General features: G+C 31.9%; 1 protein-coding gene across 5 annotated transcripts in view; it reads right to left on the reverse strand.

Annotated features, from left to right (window-relative positions):
• The window catches only part of LOC125076014 (potassium voltage-gated channel protein Shaker), a 139,157-nt gene that overhangs the window by 40,798 nt on the left and 72,882 nt on the right, over window positions 1-25,477 (reverse strand). For all 5 annotated transcript variants that reach the window (XM_047687936.1, XM_047687935.1, XM_047687937.1 and 2 more), the window contains exon 3: window positions 4,488-4,605. In XM_047687936.1, the coding sequence (XP_047543892.1) occupies window positions 4,488-4,605 (118 nt within the window). The remainder of the gene's footprint in view (window positions 1-4,487; window positions 4,606-25,477) is intronic.

Raw genomic sequence — 25,477 nt, forward strand, 5'->3', positions numbered from 1 at the left:
CACATCATCGTGTTGTTATTTTTATCTGTATGTCTATCTATTTGTTAGGGATAATCTTCAAAACGGGTTAAAAATGCAAATGTAAATATTTACATTATTACAGAGTTTATATAAATTTAGTGCGAGTAATGCCGCGGGGTATTTTAAATTGCAAAAACGTTCATAAATCAGTAAATTACATTTTACTCGTGAACCGTCTTCAAACTTGTCGGTTTGCCTGGATAATCTCATAATCGGCTTTTAAATTGACCTTAGTCACTCAAGATTCGATCAACGATGTCGCATTGGTAAAAGATTCAATTAATTAAATGAATGCCGGTTTTCCTCAGGTTATGGTATTTTATTTTTCGAACCGGTGGTAGTGTTTAATGTGACTATCAATAAATCTGAGTAATGCTTCTATATTGAATAAGGGACTTTGAGGTTTAAGTTTCAATATAACAATAATGTATGCAGAAATTCGTTTACGATTTAAAAGAGTAACCAAATCATATTTTATGAGAAAATTTTAATTAGGATAATTTCATTAGTATCATAATTTTATTAAGCGTTTTTTTTTAGGTAGGAGTTCTGTTCTGAAAAACAGACGAATAAATAAATAATAAAAAATTATCGATTACTCTCGGCCTTAGACCTGCTGTGGTCGAAGTATAAATTACTTCTTTTACCACCAATGCAACAATAGAAATTATGGTCCTTGTGCCTGTAGTTATACTGGGTCATTTACTATTCTCCGTTATAAAATAACTTGTGACCATAGAACCGCCAATAGAAATTCTTCATGTAAAAGATTCTTGCAATTCTGTGTGTATTAGAATTATGTATGTATTTCGTATAATTTATAAATGCCTTTAGTCTTGCATATTTTGTGGTATAAAAATTTAGACTATATTTTATTTAAAGTATAGATAGGATACAGATATGGTAAGTGCCTTCCACCGTCTAATGGCGCTGTGGGAAATATTAATCATTCCTTACATCGCTAATACCAAACTTGGGAGTTAGGATGTTATATCCCTTGTGCCTGTAATTACAACTAGAACACTTCTGTTCGGCGGTAGAATATCTGATAAATGAATAGTACATATCCACACGGACTTACATAACGGTCTAAACTAAGCGAAAATAGTATAAAGGCCTCATTCAAAGATATCTAAAGATGATAATAAAACTGTATGAAAAAAAAATCCTGATAAACGTTTATTTAAAAATGACTGAGTAGTTTGTTTTTAAATGATTTCAAGCTATGAATTAAGTATAAATTCAACGCGTGTACTATTTTTTTTTAAATTATAAACACCGTTTATTTATATTTTGTTATAGTGTTGAGAAAACTTTGGCAGAATAAACCTAATATTCTTTTATCCATATTTAAACCCTAGACCTGATGTTATGCACTCTCACACGCTCGGCATTAGACCGACAAGACCGTCAATGTGTTATAGTAATAATTTTTCCCACGAAACAAGGCAACTACTATATGAATGTATAAAAGCGTGGAGTTTTAATTACAAAAGGAAGTCGGTAATTGTCGAGTCCCTGTGCCGGAGTCCACTTTTACTAAAACCCTGTACTACGGTATTGTAATATATTGTAGCAAACTATTTTCTGTTTACCATTGACTATATTTTCATACCTTAAGACCAAAGCGTTTTCATAGAACAATAAAAACTGATGGTAATCGTCATAAAATATTGTGGAACAACATACTACAGTGCGTTGTTAGTAACAGATACGAATGTTTGTTTAAACAGTGATTGGTTAAATATAGGACCCGTTAATCTGAAAGAATAACAGTTAGCGCAATGTGTTGAATTTTAATTGAATTCATTATCATTGGCTTTAATATATTTTTATAGTACAGATTCGGAAAGGATTATATCTGTTATGATTTATTATATTAGTCTCTCTTTATATTTATGAAATGGTTTGTCCTAACTAGTCTAAAAAGAAACCTAGAAAGCTGTAATTTGGAACATAAGTTTAATACGTAATGTATGTATTTTCATTTTCATTGGAGAAAATGAGAGAGTCAACTTTGTATGAATTGTACGCGTATGATGTCGAGACAAGCAGCTAGTAAATGATAAAGGTGTGGTTACCAGACCCACCAGCGTCCACACACACATGGCTGTTTTCTTAATTTTGGCTAATGCTCTACTTCGTAAAGTTGCTGCATAACATTAAATACAATCTTTCTGAATTGTCTTATAATAATAATCACTCGCAATCATTAAAAATAAAATTAAAATAATAATTCAGCTTTAAATCGAACTGATATTCAGTCATATGAATTCCTAGCTTTGTAATATACAGACAGAGGAATAGCCGAGGTAGGCTACCTCGAGGTAGATGACGGAAGTTTCAAAACATATCCATTTTAATAAAATTTCACCCTTACCGTGAAATCTGGACCAGAACTGTTGTACTTGGAAAATATTTTTACAATAAATTTCTTTTGTATATGCCGATCAATGTCCGGTTTTTGAGTTATTTGCATTTTTAAGTAAGCGCTATCGGTTCAATAACTGTTGAATTTGCGTTTCCGAGCAACGCAACATAAAAGAATTTTCATTTTAAATTAATCAATGTTATGACAGTTATGTAACTTTTTCTGACGTTTATTTTATGTGTATGTAACGCGTAATATAGTATAGGTATCATCAATATAATATTACGTTTTAAGGGAATATAATTTAGTAAATTAACAGTTAACATTAATAATACTTTATTCCTTTGATTTTTTCAAAGAAAGGAGGAATTATTAGTAATATGAAAGCTATAAAAGTACTAAAGTTTAATTCTAAGTCATAAGAACTTTGAAACTTAAGCCGTGGGAGAAACCATTTCGAAATGTTTACGGATAAAGAATTTTAACTTATTCGATTGTTTTTTATCGATTTTTTTATCGAATATCGATTTGATGCTTCATAATAATTCCACCAATGTCACTATTACTAAATGTTTCTTTGAACATACGGTGTGACCTAATAAAAAAAGGGTCATTACAGTAAAGTAGACATTAATATAGATAGTGAGCTCACTTGGTAAAATGTCATTCAATGTAAATTTTTTTAATACTTTACCCGTCCAGTGACGAGAGCAAATAAGGCACCGGTTATTGGTTGTATAGTTAATGAGCATCTAATGTGTGTGTTTGGAAATGTACTCGTCGCCAAACGAAGTTTAAATTTTGCACAAATTCATTGGACCTATTGATGACTTACAGGAAACTTTATAAAGATATCCTAATCAAACTTCAGTAGAACAGTTTTTAAGGCAGTGAATAAACTAAAAGTAAAGTAACTCTCTGTGAATGTCCCGTTCCCAGCCATCTAGGCCATCTGTGAATAAACTGTAAAGAGAGAAAGCACGTGTCGGCAACATTTATGGGTAGCTACAATTAACTACTCTAATTTTAAATCAATATTTGATTTTTTTATAAAGCAATATAAATCAAAATTTATACTGAAGTTAATGCATTTGACAGGTATAAAGAACGATAAAAATTCAACTAGATATATTAAAAAATATTGTAATCTAAGGAATGAAATAATGACGTTATATGACTTGGAGTATACTCTTCAAAAATCTATGTAAACGGACGCAGGACAGCTCCTATACATATTTACTATAAACTATATACATAAATAAACATATTTCAATTAACCGTAAGATTTGTAAACCGAACATGTATAATGTATATGTACATATATGTATACATATAACCTGTTGTGTTGGCAGGTCATATACAACATTAATTTCTGATTTCATTCATAGATAGAAATAGTATGTTTGTGTATATTGATCCAAGCTATTGGCAATTATGGCCCATTTTATAAATAGAATCTGCGCCTAGAACGTCGAGAGCATTGTTAGACGTAGTCAAGTGCTATTGAAAAATGTTTATACCTATTTTTATTTTTATGGGGTTTTAATGAGGAGTCGATTGAAATACTTTTATTTTAACACCTTTCTTGTGTTATAATGGACATTTAAATGGCAGGTTTCTATCCGAGAACTGGCAAAACATTTCTTACTGTACGCCGATAAAATGTCTGACAAATTTATTAAAAAAAAATATCTCGGTTTCGTTTTAAATACGCAGCTTCGCTCATAAAAAATAAAAAAAATACTGTCTATGTAATAATACTGTGTATAATTTTCAGTATGAATCAAATGTCACAAACAAAAATACGATATGCTCGTTCGATCATATTTGGGCCAATGAAACTTGTTTGGTATTTCAAACAAGAAATTCTCAATGAGAGACAGGAAGTTGACATTGCTACTTTCCGGAGCCTTAGAAAGTATGTAAGCCGTTTGATTTTTGCTTCATCTCTCTCGGTTCGTGTTGGATTATGTTTGACTTCGCGCATAAGATTGCACGCTTTAATATATTATACGCAGTTGATAGCCCTCGAGGCTTGGTCGCGGCTAGGATGATGTCAAAAGTATTTTTATAAGATTAACATAAGCGTACTTACATTGATCACGACCCTCTCGCAGAAGTCGTGGTCATGGTGTATGGGTTCAAATGTGACGACGCCGCCCTGAGGTGGCCGACCCTGCTCTTCTTCTTGACTGCACAATTTCGGCAGCGACCTTTAAACAAAAAAATAATATTAATCTACTTTGTTACATATAAATTATATGTTAGGTATAAATTTTATATTAAAATCTGTCTAATTAAGATTGTTTTTAAAATTTGATAGAAGACTATAATTTACGTAATGATTATAATTTTGTCTTATATGATAAATATATAAATAATATTTCAATAAAGATTATCACACTAAATATAGGGGTATTCCGTGTACTAAACTGTTAAATGAACTTGATTAAATCATATTTACGTAAAGTATTATAAAATGGTGAGTCAAAGTGGATTGAGCTCTTAACAAGACAGTACGCGGTAGTGGAACATTAACGAACTAACGAGTAACTAACTTAAAAATTAATAACTTACTTGAGATAGACGTTGCAAATCTTTAATAAGATAATTTATTGCATTTTGCCACAAACATCGGCAATGTCGCTTTCTTGATTGGACGATTTGATCAAATGCCAAATATCGGATGAATAGATAGTGCTTATGGGCAGTTACATAAATCATTGGCCATTAAATAATCACAGCCAATGTACTTAGTAATATCTCAATAGCTCACAACTCGTACGTTAAACATTACTCTGATGTGCCCCCGTCTTCTCTCCTTTCGAGGCGATTTATGAAGATGGTTTTATTTTCGAGCGTAATAGCCAAATCTTAGTCGTTACGGAGCAAAACTATGACGATTTATTTCAATCAGTCTTGTATGTACGGAACTTATTTACAAGGCTTAAACTATTTAAAGAAAAAAACTTTGTGTACAAACACGCTGTCACCTAAAAATTTATTTTAGACGCGACATTGTTGCGCTTTATTGAATACATCAATTATAGAACTCGTGCGAAATATTACTTACATTTCAATTATAGTTAAATTCAATTGACGTATTATTATAATTGACTAATTGACAGTTTGTATTTAAACAAAACTAATAATTGTAATATTTTATTAAAAAAACCTCAACATAAATAAGTTGAAAAAAAAAAATCGATGAAAAAATTAGGATAATAATTTTAATAGCTTATAAATAAAATTAATGGATGGTAGACGTCCAAATAAATCATATCTGTAGGGTCAGCTCTTGTTAAGAGATTACCGCCAACCACGGATACTTGCAGAACTGTAAATAAATCGGAGTATCTATTTATCCTCTTGAAAGGCCTATATAGCGTAATAGTTGGAAGTCCATGCCATTATTTATGTAATTTAATAAGATCATTTCTTATAATATAATATAAATATATTTCGACAAGACAAACCGTTGGCTGAGATCTGCCATTTATTATATATACTAATACCTTCTCCAAAACACGCTGTATCCTCTGGTATAAGTTTTATATGTATTGATTTAGTATTTTATTTCCGTCCAATTCTAAAAAACGTCGCCTCTTTTAATAATATAGATATTAAATAAGATTATTTATATGTACAATATACTTAATAACTTTTCTTAAAGGTAGGTACTACTATAGGCTGATATCTAATTTACGGTTTCGATAGAGGATTGGACTTAAAACCTTTATGCGTCAAAGTACGAATCAAATATTGTACGGTTTACTTAAACACGACATTTTTGATTTGTAATATTTCCTAACTGACGTCACGATATATGATTATTCAACACTAAAATGCAACAAAATTATATTGACCTATACCTATGTTACTCATGCTATTTTGTTCACGTAAAATAGTTTTGTAACGTATGTAGAACCAGAAATAGTTTAGATTCGCTATTTATACGGGGGTTTCGACAAATTTACTGAAAATCGAAACACTTCGTAAATATTATCTCGGATGATTTTATTGATGACATATGACAATTATGACTTTGAAAATTTCCAATGATCAAAGCATATTTGATAGAGAGTTTTGGTGTGATCGAAATCTGGAGGATATCTGAATGTTAATTATTACAATGCGATGGTTTGCGTTATAATTATGAATAATTGCATCGTTGGCTGAAAATAATAACGTCACTGGCTTAAATCCCTGGTCAGCTAATCAAGTAATTGTGTTTTTTTGACAAGGATTTCTCAGAAGGAAACTCGATACTTCAAAGGATGTAAATTATGAATTGAAACGAATTAGACAGGGACAGATTTATTTTTTTATTAATATTAATTTCTATAAAATATTTACGTCTTATTCGCCCATATTCTATCATATCCGTTATTCCGATACTAATCACAATAATAGTAGTGATTAAGATTAATATTCTTGATTAAGATTAATAATAAGATTCTATAATGAATGTCAGAAAAACATATTATATTCTAAACTTATCCGAATAATAATAGGTAATTCTGAACAATATGAATTACTAGTTAAATGAATTTTTAAGAGCATTCCTAAAATAAAAGATGCCAAGTATTGTATAAAATGCTGAAGTCAGCTTAAAGGCATTGTCCTGAGTGCCCCCTCTTAAGGCAGCGTAGCTTTTAAACGAGGATTTCAACTATCTTTGTGGGGAGGACGATGACAGATAAAATCGCTTTAGATTATTATCCAAGTCGCTGAAACACGTTTAAGTGAATGTGAACTGATATAGGAAGGTAATATTACGTCTTAACACATTAATATGTGGCTGCCTCGATCTAGTGGTTTGTATATAAGTTAGTATGCAAGAGCTGGACTCGAACCCGGGATGGACCTATAGTGGTCCATCCCGGGTTAGATTGATATTCTGTCGAGAATTTTTCAATAGCAACCTGGAGTCTGGACTGAGTAGTGTTTACATTTTGTCGGTACTAGCAACTAGACGCCGCTGTAGCACGTCAACTTTTATTGGTATATATTTTAGTATAGATATTATTATATCCCAGATCGTTTCGGGTAATAGTTTATTTAAACGAATTTAAAGAGAGATTACAACGCATGCTAAGTAATTACTATTATCATACATAATACTGTAATATAAATCGGTATGGTAATGTGTAGTGGATTATTATTTTTAATTAATCGCGCATCGTATAATTTTTTGTTGATTATTTAATTTTTTACAATTTTTATTTTTTAATCTAAATTAAAAATAGTCACCATTGTCAATATAATTTATCATTAAAGCAAAAACATTATCCGGCCCTTGTTTGTTTTTTGTTTTAAATAGTTAGGTGGACTGGCAAATGGGGTGTCCGTTGGTAAGCGGTCACTCCCCATCGATATTGGCGCTGTGAAAAATATAAGCCATTCTTTAGATTGCCGATGCAACAATTGAGAATTAAGTTGCTAAGTCCATTGTGCCTGTAATTACACCCGCTCACTCGCGCCTCAAACCGGAACACAGTGTTACAAAGTATTGTTGTAAAATAGAAATTTATTTTACCGTTTTACAACATCAACGGCTTGTACCTAATTAGACCGACTTACACAAAGCCCTACGAACAAGTATAAATTGATAGTTCGTTATAAAATGTGCTTGTAATGTATGTAAATCGGCGAAATACGCTATTAATAAAACAAAGCTTTCAAAACATTTTGTCAGCTGTTGTGTAAACACACGTTAATTATGTTACGAGCATAATAAAAGTTAAAGTATTTTTATCTTTATCATAAATCCACGTATTATGACTCAATCTGTGGATCAGATTTAAATCATAACTATTTTAAATCTGTTTAACGTGATCTAATTCCCATACAACTTAATCTGTTTTACGCAGCCTTGCCTATGCTACAATTATTATATTATTAGGTTATAAAAATATAGGGAAAAAAACTAAATCCCTTGTATGGTTAATGGCCTCGATTTTTCAGTGACTTAACACGTTTTATTCATAAAAAGTTATTCTAGTTATAATTGTTAATAAACGCCTCTGTTAAAATATCTTTGCAGTAATATTCTATGTTATGTTTAGGTTAAAAATATACCCCGTTTCTACAATAATTACAAAAAAACCATCCCCACACTTGGTCTGACATGTGTGATAGACTAAATCCCCTTCAAAATTCTCTGCATTTTGGAATGTGGAATAAGTTATAGTTTAGTTTAGTTTTTTTTTTTGCTTTAGTTACGGTTTATTTTAATGACAACATATAGAGATTTGAAATAAATTCGACATCGCCGTCCATAAACAGCAGCACGTGAGAATTATATTTGACATTTCTCACTGCATTAGAGCGAACATTGTTGATTTTAGAGATTGCTATCCGTTGCATGGTAAAATTATACGTCCAAATATAAGTTCACGCAAACCATAGCGGAGTTTGTAATTTCATTTGTGTTATACCCGTAGCGAAGAATATAAATAGTGAAGTTCTATTCAAAGTATGCTTTACCATTTAGTTACTCATAAATATTTACTAATACAACTTTATTCGTGTCTTAATGTATTATTTAATTTGTTTTGTTATGAATAATTGAAAAAGTACTTTATTTATCATATCAAGACAATCGATATTTAGAGTCGATTGTGGCTACCGTGTACAAACACGGTACGACGTCGTTCGTGCCTTGCAATGTGGCACGTTTTCATAATTTTTACAGGATGCATTTTTAGAACCGCCGCATTTGTATTCCCAATTTAAAATATTAGCAAGATATTTATCAAAAATATTTCCCAAAATAAAAGTAATAAATGTTAATATTTGTTAAGTGGTAATCGGAAACGAAACATTTTTGACGGTTTAATAAATACAGACAAGGTTATGACTCTAGATGACCTAATTCAGAAATAAGTTTATCCATGTCAGGTTGGAAATGAAAATGTGAATCCGAACTAAAATTATGGATACGATCGAATTTTGTATGAGTTGATAGACTTAGGTTAAATAAAATTATGTGCTACTGATGACATATTGTCGAAATCTGTTACTTAAGTAGACCATTGATTCATAGTTATCGCCTATGGGAAACGTTGGTTTTATTGATAGAAATGAAATAAAGCAAAACTCTAATTACACAGAAATATTATTACTCTGATTCAATATAAAAATACAAATATTTTTAACTAATCCCAACAGATATTTACATTTAAATGTTATATACAAAAAAAAAAATAAAGTTCCTTAACACATTTAAATTAATTTCACTTTTATTATTGCTTTTCTTACTAATTTATTGGGTACCAACTCTTTCTAGAATAAATTAAAAGAGGTCTTACTCAAGAATACAAATTCAGGGAATTTAATTTATATTATGTTACGAATGTAATTTTCTTGCACATTTATTTTCCTAGTAAATATTGAATCGTACGTATCGTTTGGATTTAAGAACGCGACCAGACTATCTGTTAGCTTACAAAGCCTTAATATTTATTTGTAGATATGAGTCAACCCATCTGGTCGATGTAAATTTGTCAATTAAACTGATTCACAAATTAACCTTCCTTAAATGTATACATCTCAAATTGTCATGGAACTTCTATGATCAAAGTTGCAGTTAATATATCGTTCAGTTATATAAACCAGTTACGTTTCGATATTATAAACTGAATTGAACTGCACTCTAAAATAAGATTGATCCAGAAATAGGCGACTTTAGTAAAGGCAATATTAGTAGGTATACAAGTAATATAGTCCGGATTGTGACATACTTTGACTTTTGATTTATGTCTTGTATGATTGTTTTAAATGTAATATTTTGTAACCCAGCCAATACATAATACGAATATTGATATTATTATTACTCTTACTTTGTCTAGAACCACATAATTATTTTTCAAGTCAAACTATTTATGAATCACTCTTACAATATATATATATATTCTATATGTATAGTATTATTATAAATTAAAATATTTGTTTCTTAATAAATGATCGATAATTTCCGATTTTAATAATCGAATAGATTTTATTTCATTAATAATTAGATTACAGTCTGAAATAAGATGTGTAAATTAGTATAAAAGTTAAAAAAAATAGCAATTCACGGGTCGGTTACATTCGGAGGACGGTACGTAGGCAGCTCAGTATTTGTGTTTATTTTGTTATACATATTAATTTTTGACTAATTTTTTTATTGTCATCTGTCAATTAATGCGTGTGGCAAATTCCATACATAGATACATACAAAATTAATAAATATACGTGTTAACAAAACTAGAAGAAAAAACGCTGTCTAGCTGCGACACTCGCGTATGTTTCAATTGAATGTTTCGCAGGCGAAGCCACGGTCGCATTTAATAGGTTTTTTATTCAGGCTCTAATTACTATATAAAAGGTATATACTTAGATACAGCATATTTGACACCATAACCGATTGATTTACGTGTATAAGATTCGTAAATCTTCAAAATCAACAGAAAATTCTACCATTAATACTATGATTAAAAAATATATGAATAAATATTTGTTTTAAACAATTTCTATAAAAAGCAATTGCTTTTTACACTTGTCACAAATTATTTGAATAAACGCAAGTAAAAAGTCGTAGATCTTAGATAAGATACATTGGTTCGATATTGAGTTGGCGAGTGCTGTCGGTGAGAGACCGCCCTTATGGTATTATTACCATATACTTTTATTTAAAAATTTTCAAGGGTTAATAAACTAATTTTAAACAATTGCTCAAATAGAGTATTTAAACATTTACAGTTCATGTAAGTATATTTACGAATGTCTTTACGTCACTATCTTCTTATATATTAATAGCGTAAGCTGATTTTTGTCCCACTGATTATGGGACGATAACTGCACGTAGAAGATCGGCTACGGTCTTATATGCAATTTACTAAATTGTTACGATTTAACAAAATAATAATTTTTTGAGAGCGGAAAAAATTACTGGCCGAGTAGAAAGCGGCGCTATGGCTGTATAAAAAAAAAAAAAACAAATGTAAAACGCGCGAACAGGCGTCGTTAGTTTACAATGAAATTAAATCAAAACAAAACCTGTCATAGGTTTTGAAATTCCTAAAAAACAGTTGAATAAACGCGAAGCTTCGCGGACGACCAACTAGTAACTTTTAAATATCCGATCACGTCTAAAACTGATGTCGTTAGAATCTATACACTTACATACTTTTCTCTGTGATTAAAATAGACTCTTATACGGTTAGGAATTGTATAATATAATTAATAAAATCGCGATCTGATTTTGGAAAATTTCACGTTGATTGCATTAATGCAGTTGATATGCATTAACCATATTTTGATCGAACTAACGCATTTTCAAATTACAATAAAACTTTTGCTTGAAATGGAATGAATAATATGCCACTGATATGACAGCAAGGGTAACAGGTAACAACATCCTCGCTCGCCTATAATGTCGCTGCCTCATCTCCGAAGGAAATTTGGTCCATATTTTCATTTACGGTAATATCTCCAATGTATCCCTTTTATCATCTACTACTATTACATATTAGGTGTATTATCTTGTGTTGAATTACATATTATTTTGTATTTCAAATGATGGAAAAGAGTAGCTGAAGAATCTACATTACGAATTTCCCCGATTCTAGCATAACGTTTAAAATACAGTTCTGTAAAATTACGATTTTAAAGTGCTCGTAAAACTACTCGAATGAAGTTTATTTAGTATAGTAGTTATTGATAGATTTTAAAATTAAATACTCTGTGCAATATAGATTTTTCATTTTCTATTATATTATTGAACCTCAAATCATAATACAGAACATCTTTGCATTGATTGTCGTATGGTACCAGTAGAGATTGGAATATAACAACAGTGTCTCAACCTCTTATTGAACATGTAACCTTAATCACCTGAACGGTGGAAGGGAATAACAATAAATCGGATGAGGCAAGTGATTGATGTTAGCGATATTGACGATGACACTTATTTTAGTCAAAAGTTGCATTCATTTTAAGAATATATCTTGACTGTTGCTTCTCAACAGTCGTTTATCAATAAGTGTACGACTCAAGAAATGATGTGCAAATATAGACATAAAATCTAGTAATCACGCAACTAAAACCGTATTGATTGTAAGATTGTAAACGAAAATATGCACATAGGAAAATTTCAGCGTTCACATATCGCTTTGACATTTCACGACAGTCCATCTCAACAGGATGTCTCTGGCAGCTTATCATTCGCCGAACAACGGCTGTCAGTTAGCGCAATTCACCAACTCGATGATACATTATTTAAACTTATTTTTAGGCATTTATTCATTAAAAGTAGCTAATTATACGAGGAAAATTTAATTAAATTTAAATAATAACGAGGTTTAGATTTAAATATTTCATAAGTTTTGGTTGGTAGGACTTTCTGCAAGCCCACCTGGGTTGATACCACGGGCTCATCATATAGATTCATATATCTGCCACCAAGCAGCAATACTTAATATTGTTGTGTTCCGGTTTGAAGAGTGAGTGAGCCAGTGTGTTTACATACAGCCCTTGTGTTATAGCAACTTAGTTACCAAGGTTGGTGGCGCATTGGCGACGTAAAGTATGTTTAAAATTTCTAATACCAATGGGCTGTGGTGACCACTAACCACCAGGTGGCCCTTTTCCGCCTACCAAATTTATACAAAAAAAAGAAGTAAATATTTTTCCTCGTCGAGAACTTGCTACGGCGCGGTTTTATTATAATAATAGATCCTGTTTTTCTGAGTATTTCGTCAAGGTAAATTGGATAGGAAAACTTTTCTAAGCCCGTCTAAATATTATTTACGATGACAGATATCAATGTTGACGTCATTAAAGCATTAACTTTTTTTCTATTTGACATCATCCTGTAATGCAAGTTCCGGTACAAATAATTCAAAAATTTCAACGCCGAATTTCACTCTATAATATAAGATGAGTCATGGTGTGATTCTTTTATTTTAGTTTGAGTTCACTCATAGAGTGATCGATTATAAAGATATATATGTTAATATAATATACATTTTTATTTCATAGAGTGTTAGTATTAGTGCGGGCGTATAGATCGCATCTATTTGTTTAAATTAATTTTTCAGATGAAATCCTTATTTTACACTCAAGAGGTCCGAGGTTATGTCCATATAATGAAGAAAATAATTTATATTATTCGTACAAACTTTATTTTGTTCAAAATGAATAGTATAATTAATCCAATTTGATTGTATAAAATTGCTTTTGTACACATGTAATTATTTAAATTAATTTAATGAATTGGATTGCCACGCCGATAACGGTTACACAGAATTGTTATTTACTGTAATTCCATTAATAATGTTCAAGTTTTCAGCAGAAACTAAAATAAATGATGAAGCACTCTTGATGTAGCAATGTAGGCAAATCGAAAATGCATGTCGATGCATTTTTTTACGATTCGGAAAAACTTTGTACTTCAGAAAAGTACAGTATTTAAATTTGAAAGGTATAATTATAAGTTTACTAAATTATAGTGAAAATTTAAATAGAAAATAATGAATATAAAAGTTAGGCTTTAACAAAGAGTACATTACATGAATACTATTGACGTTAAAAAAGAATACATGTTTTCTTCAATTTAATTCATACATAAAAGTTTGTATACGTAGGTCCTACTGGCCTCCCAAAGGCCTTGTCTTCTATCGAGAAGAGGACTCAAAGCTTCTTATACCACGATGTTCCAATTAGGTTTGAATACACATTTCATATGTAGCAGAATTTTGAGTAAAAAATATTAATTAAACAAAAAGTAAAAAAATACTTGATCTTGTTTGAATTCGCAATTTTCGGTTAAGATTCACGTATTCTGTTTATTGGGCCATATTGACTTATTGTAATCATGATTATTGATTAAAGTATAAAACATTTAAATGTAGTTTCTATTTGGTATATTTATAAGTTATCTAACAACCATCAACTTGTTCTAACAAGTAAGACGTAAGACGAAAAAGGCATTTTTTAAATTTATAATAAGGGATACACAGCATGCCAGCGAAGCGTCACCTAATCTATAATGCAACGCTAGCCATGTAACATGACTATGAAATATGAATGTCAGTAGTCATCCATCTAATATCGAACTACCCGCCACTTGTACGTGTCGGTTTAGCTAAATATAGCGAGCTATATTTCAAATTTTGACAGTTGAAGGTCGCGCTATGCAGCTTTAAACAGAATACTTAATTTGATGGATAAAGTCAAGGTTCGTGCTACGGGGGAAAGGTGAGGCAGACATTTAAGAAGCGGTTACTGGTATCCGAATTTTTAATGAAACGGTTGCATGTTCTCGTGTAACCGATGTTACATACGAAGACATAAGACGTGTTGTATTTTTAAAGAAAATTGCTTTATTTAGACACGTTAAACATCAAACTGTCATTTACGCCATTTACCGCGTAAATGTGATTAATTACTAATGGAATGTCTGATATTTTTTCATGCGACTTAGAAATTAACGTTTAACGTATTTTATGCTAGGGTTTTGACAATATTTTTACGTAATTAATGCATATTTACAGAAGTAAGATGTTTGTAGAACTAAGTATTTCATTGTCAAATTTATGTGTTTGACATAAAACCTTTCATTATTTTCATATAAGTAGTTCAATATTTACGTACAGGTAATAAATAGTATATAAAATATTAGTATAGAAAAAAAAAACTATCTTTTAATCTCATCGTCAATGCATGATCAACCTTGAGAATCATGATTTTATGTACTTTGGGACCGTAGTTACGTGAGCTTTCCGAACTGGAATCCATCAATCCTTATATAAATATATATATTCAATAAGTGTTGCTATTTGGTGGTAGAATATGTGAGAGGTTGGTACCTACCCAGAGAAGCAACCAAAGACAAAGCACTACAGCAAATATAGTAATAGGGTATCTGTTTTAGTTGTGATTAAGTAACGAACAGACAAGCTTTCACATATTTTATAATATTAGTCTGATTTTCTTGCCAAAAACTAAACTGTAGAATACTGCACTACTAACCTTATTAGTGCAGTACTGCACTACTGCAGACCTTAGTAGTGTAGTGTTGTACTGCAATATAATATTTAGTATATTGAATATGAAGGATGAAAATTTGAGATGGTAGATCTAGTTTAAAGTAAACGATCTTTTCACTCGATAAATTTATTTGGTTGGCATTTAACAAAAGTAGTATTGCCAGAAAAATAAGCCTTGCAGATTATTATTAGAAATGAAACTTTGAATGATCCTTTTTATCGTATAGATTTTAATAACAATGAAATTAATTAAGATGTTATTTCGTTAGTACAATAAAACAAAGTAACTCGGCTGATAAAAATGCGGATATTTAAACGGTTTTTTTTTTTTTGTTTAGCTACAAATAGTTTAACTGGTATTCTACTGTTATCCGTTAAAAGATTAGCTGTAAAGTGTAAGCCTTCGGATGATAGCGAAGCAATGAAATGCAACTGGAACGCCAGGCAGCGCTGGGGGCGCTTTTTAAGCTTGTGATTCCGAGGCACGATCGTTTAAATCCCTGCATACTAATTGGAGTGCCCGATCCTCATTTATTGTTATTGGAATTGATTGGAAAATGTTCTAGTGACGCCTATAAAAATATTTTTTTTTTGGAAATAATCGGATAATAATATTTTTTTATTTTATTTTTAATTTTTATAAAAATCTTTATAAAATTGCATCGTTTTTTAAAATATAAATATTCTAGAGTTTATTCTTTTTACGTCTTTGAATGGTGCTTTTATTGTGTAGGAGGGTTTTTAAATAAGTTTTCGTCATATTGCAGATATGCTATTTAAATGTAACACTTTCCAAATTACATAACATCTGCAACATGCTGTAGTCGAGAAGTATAAATTTTAATAAAGAAGCATTTATACGGACTACACATGTGTATTATATATATTTTTACGCGTTTAAATGAACGTATATTAAGATTGTCATAACGATCTTCTTACCTATAAATAAAAATGATATTACCATAAATATTTTGTCTATTTCTTTTCCGCGATTTCAACTGTGGTTAACCACACCTTTGTATCAAATCTTTAAACGACGAATTTAGTTAGAGAGTTAAAATATTTATCGTGTACAGTGCGGAGTGCAACGAAAAAAATCATAATAACTCAGAAATTCTTCCGAGTCTACGCACAGCCGACCTGTAACTATTTCCGATGAGTTATTTATTGCAAATGATTAAATTGTGAGTCTGTCATGAGTCATACGTGTAGTCTCTTTATTGATATACATTGAGAGTTACGATCCAAAGTAATCGTTTTAAGTGTATCCAATTTGTAATATAAAACATCACAATTTATATTTTCATCAGCGAAATATTTTTATTATTAAAATATTATACAAAATGATTAATCACAATACCATTGATGAGAATACAATATACAGAGAATTCCATTCGCCGATAATAGAGCACTCGCCAATCGTTTAGAACAAAACCTCCAGTATTACTCCAGAGAGAAAAGCGGACAAAAGCAAGGTAAATTAGAACTGCGACGTGGGTGTCCTCAATACTGACGCTGTCGCAGTCGTGCGGCTCGCTGAGTTGATGCGACCCTCGCCGCACGCGAGTGAATAATGCCGAAACACTGAAACAACGGAATTGGGTCGACGCGAAATGAAGACTCGAGGCGACACTCACCGGACCCGGGGATCGGAAGTGGTTAATCGTTGTTAGTAGCGGCCGCCACGCGGCACACTCACCAACACATGTCGAAATATTCCATAACAAAGCTTATATACATTTGCGATCAAACTAGAAACGAACGAGTATCGTGGACGCACTTCGCACAGCGTGTGACGAGAAAAGCGGGCAGGCGGGCGTCACGGGTGTTCCGTGACGCAACCGACAGATCCTGACCGCAGCCTCGAACGTCTTCGCCTTACCGTTCCGGTTTAGAACATAGTTATAAAAACGAAATGGTGTTACGTACCTTTGGTCTTCGCCTTGCTCCTGGGCCCGGGGGCATTCCTGCCTCGGCCTGAGGACAGGCGTCAGCCCCCATTTCTCGACCAACTCTATACGAGCAATGGTGGCTGCTCAATTTCAATGTGTCATCGGGTCGTAGCAAATACGGTGGTACAGCAGATAAGTGGCAGGGGCCGGCTGGCCCGCGGCGCCCCCCGGCCGGCTGGTGGCGCTCGCGGCCGCCGCCACCTTACTCGTATGCCATGCCACGCTCGCGTGCTGCGGTGGACCGCTGCCACTACGCCCGCTCGCTGTTCTCCCGCGCGCTCGCGCTTCTTCGCATAATGGGTTCAAAGCGCGCGGCGCGGTAGGCACATCGCGCTCACTGCGGCTGCGGCACGCCCGCCCAATTCGCGCACCGCCGACTCCCGTCACCTGCGCGTTCTGCCAATCCTACACTCGTGCCCGCACTGGCGTTCGTATTTTAATTAGTGTATAAATGTTATTACGAAGTATGTTGATATGTACGTTCTGTGATTATCGGGCGGAGACCTTACGTAATGTGTAAGGGGCGCGTGCGGCGGCACCTCACCGGGTGCGGCGAGTCATCATCGTCTTATAGAGCCGCGTGTCTATCGCGAGGCTCAAGCGAGCGCGTGTATCGCCGTTGCACGACGGCGGTGGACTGGCGCGGTCGCGCGTGCGTCCCGCCCCTTCGCCGCGTCGTATCCCCCGCGGGCGGCCCGTGCTCGCCCGTTGCCCGCACGCGTATCGACACCGCGTGCCAACCACTGCACCGCGGAATGGGCCCCCCGCTCGCCGCCCAACATCCGCGCCGCCCTCGACGCTCTCGCTCAGCGTCCGCCGCACGCCTCCGCACGTCGTTGCACGCAACCCCTTTAAAAGCCGCGACCCTCGGAGCAAAACATTCGCTTTCCTTGCCCTTATTCGTATTTCCTTGTTTTTAAATTTGCTTTATGAAATTATTTTAACGAAATAATTCCATGGTCCATAAGATGTATCGAATAGATAATGAAGAAAAAATAATTTCAATTGAATAATGTAATTTTCAAACTATACTATACTTATTAAATATTAACAAAAGCGACTTCAGTCAAACATATTTCACAAAGCTTTTTTACAATTTATATTTCGCGATGTTGCATGGCGAAAAAAAACAACAAGTAAAAAAGGGATATAAAAAATTACATGACTGTCGGGTGCTTGAGATGTCGCTGTAGCGCGATGGGCTCGGTGGAGCGGTGGCGCGGTGGCGCGTCGTTGCGGTGGCCCGGAGGCGCGACGGGAGCACAGGGATCACATCAGATGGAAGGCGCGCGTGGCCGGCGTGGAGGCATGGCGAGTGGCGAGTGGCGCCTGCAACGCGACGCGATGCACCGCGGTGCCAAGCCGACCCAACCTCAAGTAAGAAAGCTCGCAAATGCAACCCGTGAGCCAAATATTTGATCTGATAAAATGTTAACTATAACGACCATCAATTTATCGATGGTAATACGTGAAAAAAAGGATACCTTTTGACAAGGAAAAAGATTTTTTTTTTTTTAATGAGGATAGAAATTTTTGTCCGTGATGTCGAAAAAATTTAACATTAGAAATGCATAAAAAATTTAAGATTCAATTATTTATGGTAAGTAATATTGCAACTGAATCAGTCACACTAATAGACCTAGGTGAACTGATACGGCTGGCGATAGAGAATGCACTGACGCTGTAGTTTAAATTTCCTCACTGATATAAGCCTTTTTGCCTCACAGGGGCTATTTAAGGCTGTCATTTGCTAAACATGTTATAAATTATTTGTTTGACTTAAAGTTATTATTTATTCTCAAGGTTGAAAACTTCGTATTGACTGTTCGACATGGCGAAGACACAGAGCATTTTAAATAAAATTTTATAAACATATTAAATTTTTATTACTGAAAGTTTTTACCGTAACGGAATTTATTGCTCTTGTTAATATGAAAAATAAAACCTACCCACTTTACAACATTACGATAGCACTTCACACTATTACCCTTTTTTAATTATTTTTTATTGGAATCTGCGTGTTGTTTAAATTCGCATTATTTAAGATTTATTTTTTATTGGAATCTTTGTTTAAATTCGCATTATTTAAAATTATAAAAAATAACAGTTATAAAGTAAGGCACATTTTCAAGGTTGCAAAGGAATATCAAAGAAAATAATTTATCTTTTCTTGCAGCCTCACCTTGCAACCAACTCATCTCTAATGAAAATTTATTACCTTTCTCAAGAACTCGTCTGTTAAAATAGATGAATCTCTCCAGTTTATTGAAAAAAAATTTTGCTATTTTTAAGGGATTTAAGTTATAAAAAAACTGAACATAATAGTTAAAATATATTTGAAATCGCTTCCTCTTGTGTTGGTGAACTGAGCCCCGTGATGGTGAAAGAACCACCCACTCATCAGATATTCCTAGACATATGGGTCTGCCGTAGCGGCTATGTGTAATTACACCTCAAGGCCGTTGTGTTGATCTTGCGCTATGCCATTGCACAAATATTTCCAAGTCTAAGATATTGGCATTTTGTTGCCAGATATTTTTTTTTCTATTTTCATCGTATTATATTTATATTCGGTTTCCAAATCATTAATCTTTAATAGCAGATTTTATAGGTGATTTATATTTTGAATGTGGAATCGTAAACGTATATATTATTATTTAATGTAAATAATAAGCAATTATCTTGCTACTTTTTGAAGAAAAAAAAAAAACGATGTGCCTGGCACATTCAATGAAAATGATCTAAATTAAATTGTTTGTTAATATTATTGCCATTCATATTTCCTGAGGCACATCACTAGAGTATCGATTTCGAATGACGTCAATAAGATTTTTCATTATTTAAAGGAAGGGAACAAACAAAGGTCTCGATCATTATTTCATTTCTACGAAGGTCATTTTAAATGCATCAGTTCTCAAGTATATAATTTTGTACAATTTTATTTGCGTTGTTTTCTATTTGTTTATACTTCACTTTGTATCCTTGATACTAATGTCATGCCTTTTTAAAGAAACGATACATCAATAACGAAACGAGTGTTTTCGATGCAATGCGATACGTCGAAGTTATTTTAATTTATTACGAATAAATTGTTATGAATATTGATTTATATTTTGTAAATTGGAATTTTTGTGTACCTATTTTATATATGATATATATATAAATAATATGAATAGGTGTCATAAATGTATTTTGTTATCACAATAGAATAAATAAACATCTCTAATGTAATTAGCACTTTTTGTAGGTAATTTATATTTTAAGTACTCAGGGTACTTAAAATAATCCTCTTATTTTATAATAAATTCAATTAAATCATAATGTATTATCTGTACCGTAGGCGTTAAGCATTATCTTTAATTATTTAATTGGAGTACTTTTTATACTTCAGAAAATATACGAGTAAAATAAATACCATACTTTGATAATCAACACTAAATTTAGGCGACATACATATTTAAGACACTGGATTCGGATACAATTATTCATTTGTTTATTTTGAATGGTTTAATAAAAATCAATCAATTGCTACCCATATTTCAGATTTATTTTAATGACATTGTTTCTTAGTACTTAGTTTGTATTAGTATGTCATACACGCTCACAGTTATGTAAATGATAACGCCTATAATAGAAACATTAGTATTTGCATAATGTATAACAGTGCACTTACGTTGTAAAGTTTGCCAAAGACAAAATATATTAATGTATTTCCTATAAGTAATTACTTTATCGTAGCTGTTTGCTATAGTGCTTCGGAACGTTTGTTGTTCCGGAATAAAAGTTAACCAAATTTTTATCCGAGCATAAATCTATTAACTCGCCGGTTTCCATTAAAAGCCATCCGTTTTACATTTTGATATAGACAGGCAGGGAAAATAAAAAATATCCGATTATAGCTGACGAAGTTGTATTTGTGGTATCCCTTTTAATAGACTTTAAGCTGGCGTTCCAAAAACTACATGTTAAATTAAAAGTAATAGTCGCGTACTTTTATTTTTCACTCGAACGTTTATTGAAATTATCGGACTCAAAGTTCAGATTAAATTTTGATGCTGAAAATCTTTCTGATTGAGACGAAATTGTAGATACTCTCGTAGTTTTTTATAGACAGTAAATAAGAGTTTGTTTTGAAAAAAAAAAATGTTTAAATTTAAGCTACTACGTATAACAATTATTTTTTCGATAATAAATACTTACAGCTGTATTCGTTTGTTTTCATTAGTTTTATTGTACTTATAGAATTTAGGTTTCGAAGTCACAAAGTCTGAGTGCGAATTTGTCTCGCTAACGTCTTCGTATTTTACGCCATATGCATCTATTTTTTATATTAATTTTTGTTTACAATTTCCTAAATAAATATTGGGTCAGATGTTTATAAAAATATAGAAATTGCTTTTAGTTTTCACAATGATTTTAAATGTAACGTTAAAAAAGGCGTATTCGTTGATATTCGTGCAGTATACAAAACTAATAGTAATTAATGAAAATATCTATGTAATTTAATTGTTGAAGTTAAAATTGATATTCTTAGTAGAAACTATTGACGAAATTATTATAGCTTGAAATTTAATTTGATGAATCAAATGTCCTTTTTAATAAGTATATTTTGGTTTGGAATATCTTCGGAAAAACTATGTTTTATCGATATATGATTCCTCTATAATCGTCTAATAAATAAAGACAGTTATTATTTTATTAATAATTGGTTTCATTACTATAGGCTATAAAGTTGTATATTTTTATATTAATAGTAATTTGAATATTTGTAAACAGATTTTTTTTTAATAATAAAATATAAGTAAAATAAAATTTTGTAAAACAATTTCGTAGACCTTGTATTTCGTGATATATGTTGGACTTTAGGACTACAGATCGATATCGCTGTCAGTATAAATAGGCCTCTGTTACTGACAGACTATAAGTAAATTAATTAATATAAACCAGTATTATACTGATACTCGATAGTGCTTTGTTTGTAAAAGTTGACACGTGGATATATTAAATAGCTACTTATTATATAATATTAATAAATTATTATTTTAATTATGATGAGATGGAATAATGTTTTCACTAAATTATCATTATCAGGGCTATTTATTTATTATCATTAACTGGTACACCAGTTGCGTACTTTTCTACCGCCGAACAGTAGTACTATACATTGCTATTTTCATATATGAAGTATGTGTATAACACATCAGATCCCTTTCTTGGAAGGAGTGGAGAATGATCGATCACATGATCTTCTCTTGACTCGTTTGGAGCTTTATAAGCTGGCCAATATACCTAAGAAGCAGTCACTTGAAGTAGCACTTCGCACAGTGCCGGAATCTATGGGCCAAAAAGACAGACTATCAAAGGCTTAAAATCATTTGTTTCTTTAAAGATATATTATATTTAAAGTCTAGAAAATACGACAACTATGTTGATAGATTTATATTTTTTTTAATGTAAATTATTTTTAAGATTATAATACAGATATATTAAAATACTTTTAATTAAAAATTATGTTGAGTGTTATGTTTATTAACGTTTCTGAGACAGATGGGTTATCTTAAATGCGTCTTAAGTTACGGATAAATATAATTATTCACAAAAAGATACAGCCTATATATCAGATAGTCGCTAGTACCTATTGTATACATTTTTAATAATATAATCAGAAATTCGTAATTGGTTTGGCTTGCTACTATCAGTTACGGCCTATTTGTTGATACGTAGTTACGAGAAAGTCATTAAGATCAGTCAGTCAGTAAGCATTTGACCTATTTGTAATATCTTATTCACGTTATTTGTAATGTCAATGGAACTGACTATAAATTGATTTCCAAATCGAATCAAAACGTACTTTGATTAAGTATACTCTTAGGAACACTTCAGAGTTGCCATTTTTTAATATTAATTTAAAAACTGTTGTATGTAATCAACTAAACATTTTGTTGTAATCTTTTTTATTATCTATGAAATTTTATACCGAAGAAATTGCTTTCATTGCCATATTAAAGGGATTATATTACTTTAAATGTTCTTATAGTATTAAATATACTTCATTAGCCAAGTAAAAATCGATAATATCATTATTATAATATATAATAGTATGTTGTGTTAATGTAGATGATATAAATTTCATATAATATAAGATACCTTGTTAAGGTCTCGATATCCTGGGATCACATTTAGGTTCGGACAGATGAAAAGGTATTTTATCTAAAGCGAAATTCTCAGTAACAGCCAAAGTTCGAATGTTGGCAAGCTTAGTATTCCTTTGCCTGAGGAAGCACCTAAAGCCATCGGTAGTTCATTCGATCTCTGTCCGGACATGTTTCATCCCACTGGGCTTTCAGAGTAAGACAAAAGAGATTGCACATACACCAGCACTATCTTCCGCGTGGTTGTACTCTAAGAGATTTTCTCCTCTGTAATGGCTGTACGATCGAAATCGGTTCGAACCGAAAAGGGTTTATATATATATATATATATATGTTATTGTATACATAAACATCGGTTAATGTTACACTGATATTACAAATAAGTAAGTTTTGTTCGTCTGTTTTAACATATTCACGCAAAAACTGACCATCAAATTGTTATATGGAACTTTCATACAGTGAATGACAACGCAGCGAGAGAGAAAATTGCTGGTCAGGAAATTTTCCAAACGAACGATGCCAAAACTAAAACATTCCATAGATGTATATCATGAATGGGAATAAAATAGTTGGAGCTCCATGCAAAACATAATGTTTTATTTGAAATATAACTTCATATGATAACAAACTGACTTTGTTGTTGTTCAAAATAAGTAACTTTATTTTTCGGAGACAATTGATTGTATGTTTATAAATATCAAAATATATAAAGAATAATTTATCGTCTGGTTATTTATACTGAAAAATTAAAGAAAATGTTATATAAATTTAAAAAAAAAACGTTCACAAAACCGTCGTAGTGAAATCCAAAAAATATATTGGTATTTAATTTGGCTTTCAATACACGTTGTCAATTATTTACTCTACCTAATATAATATTTTTTGTAAATGGGCTGGAGGTCATTTAGACTGCAAAAAATATTTTTAATTCAGTTTTTCCAATCCTCACAGACGAGTTGTCCATGGCTTTGCCTATTGTTTGATCAAGTTTGGTAGTTGGGTGTTGCATGTTCTTATCTCTATGCAGAATCCATTTTAAAATTTCCGGATTACAATTAGTGTTTGTTACTTCTCCGTTACCGTGTCATTGATCTTATGGGAATCTGATCTAGGTAGGATTCGGCCAGCCGTGCTGGGCTTATATGTATTTTGGATTGTAAAGTTACAAAAAATATTAAGAGTTTTATCGTAGCATCGTACTTTATTTTGTCTATTTTATTAAAATTTTGTAATAAATTTACCCTAACATAGCCTATGTAGGAATCTAATTAAAATTTCTATAACGGTTCATAAAATACATAAAAATTGTAAAAAATACAAATAAAATGTATAAAATTTAGATTTAATTGTAGCGTGTAATAAATCTCACAAGTGCTTACAATGAAATACATTTACAACAATGAAAATGCCTAAACGAATAAATTTTTGGCTGTCTCAGCAAAATATCCGCTTGCATTTCGGTATAAAATGTAAGTAGTTAGTTCTGGACTTTGATAGCACCTTATTGAAATATGAATATAAAAATGTTATACGTCTGATGTGAGCATGTAGATAAAATATTAATTGTTTCTTAATTTTATTTTGGAATGTAAAGTTACTTCCAGTACTAGACCGATTATTTATTATAAGATAATCGAATTATATTTTAGTTTTATTCGATTATTATTTAAAGAATGCTCTACTTAAAAAAATGCTTTTTTTGTAATTATTTTTAGTGAAATTTTTGATAACTGTTTTTGACGTTGTTTTTTTTTTCGAATAAATTAATTAATTTTTAAAAAATAGCTTGAAATTGTGACATTCAATCTACAGGCGCGATGTACGATGATATCGAGATGTATCTGTCGATTTTTATTCATACTTGATGGAAAATAGTAACTACTGAATTAATTGTCGATTCTTCTCGGTAGTATTCACGTTGCGAACCGATGAAAGTTTTACAGTAAA

The sequence above is a fragment of the Vanessa atalanta genome, chromosome Z, assembly GCF_905147765.1.
Source record: "Vanessa atalanta chromosome Z, ilVanAtal1.2, whole genome shotgun sequence".
Taxonomy (NCBI): Eukaryota; Metazoa; Arthropoda; class Insecta; order Lepidoptera; family Nymphalidae; genus Vanessa; species Vanessa atalanta.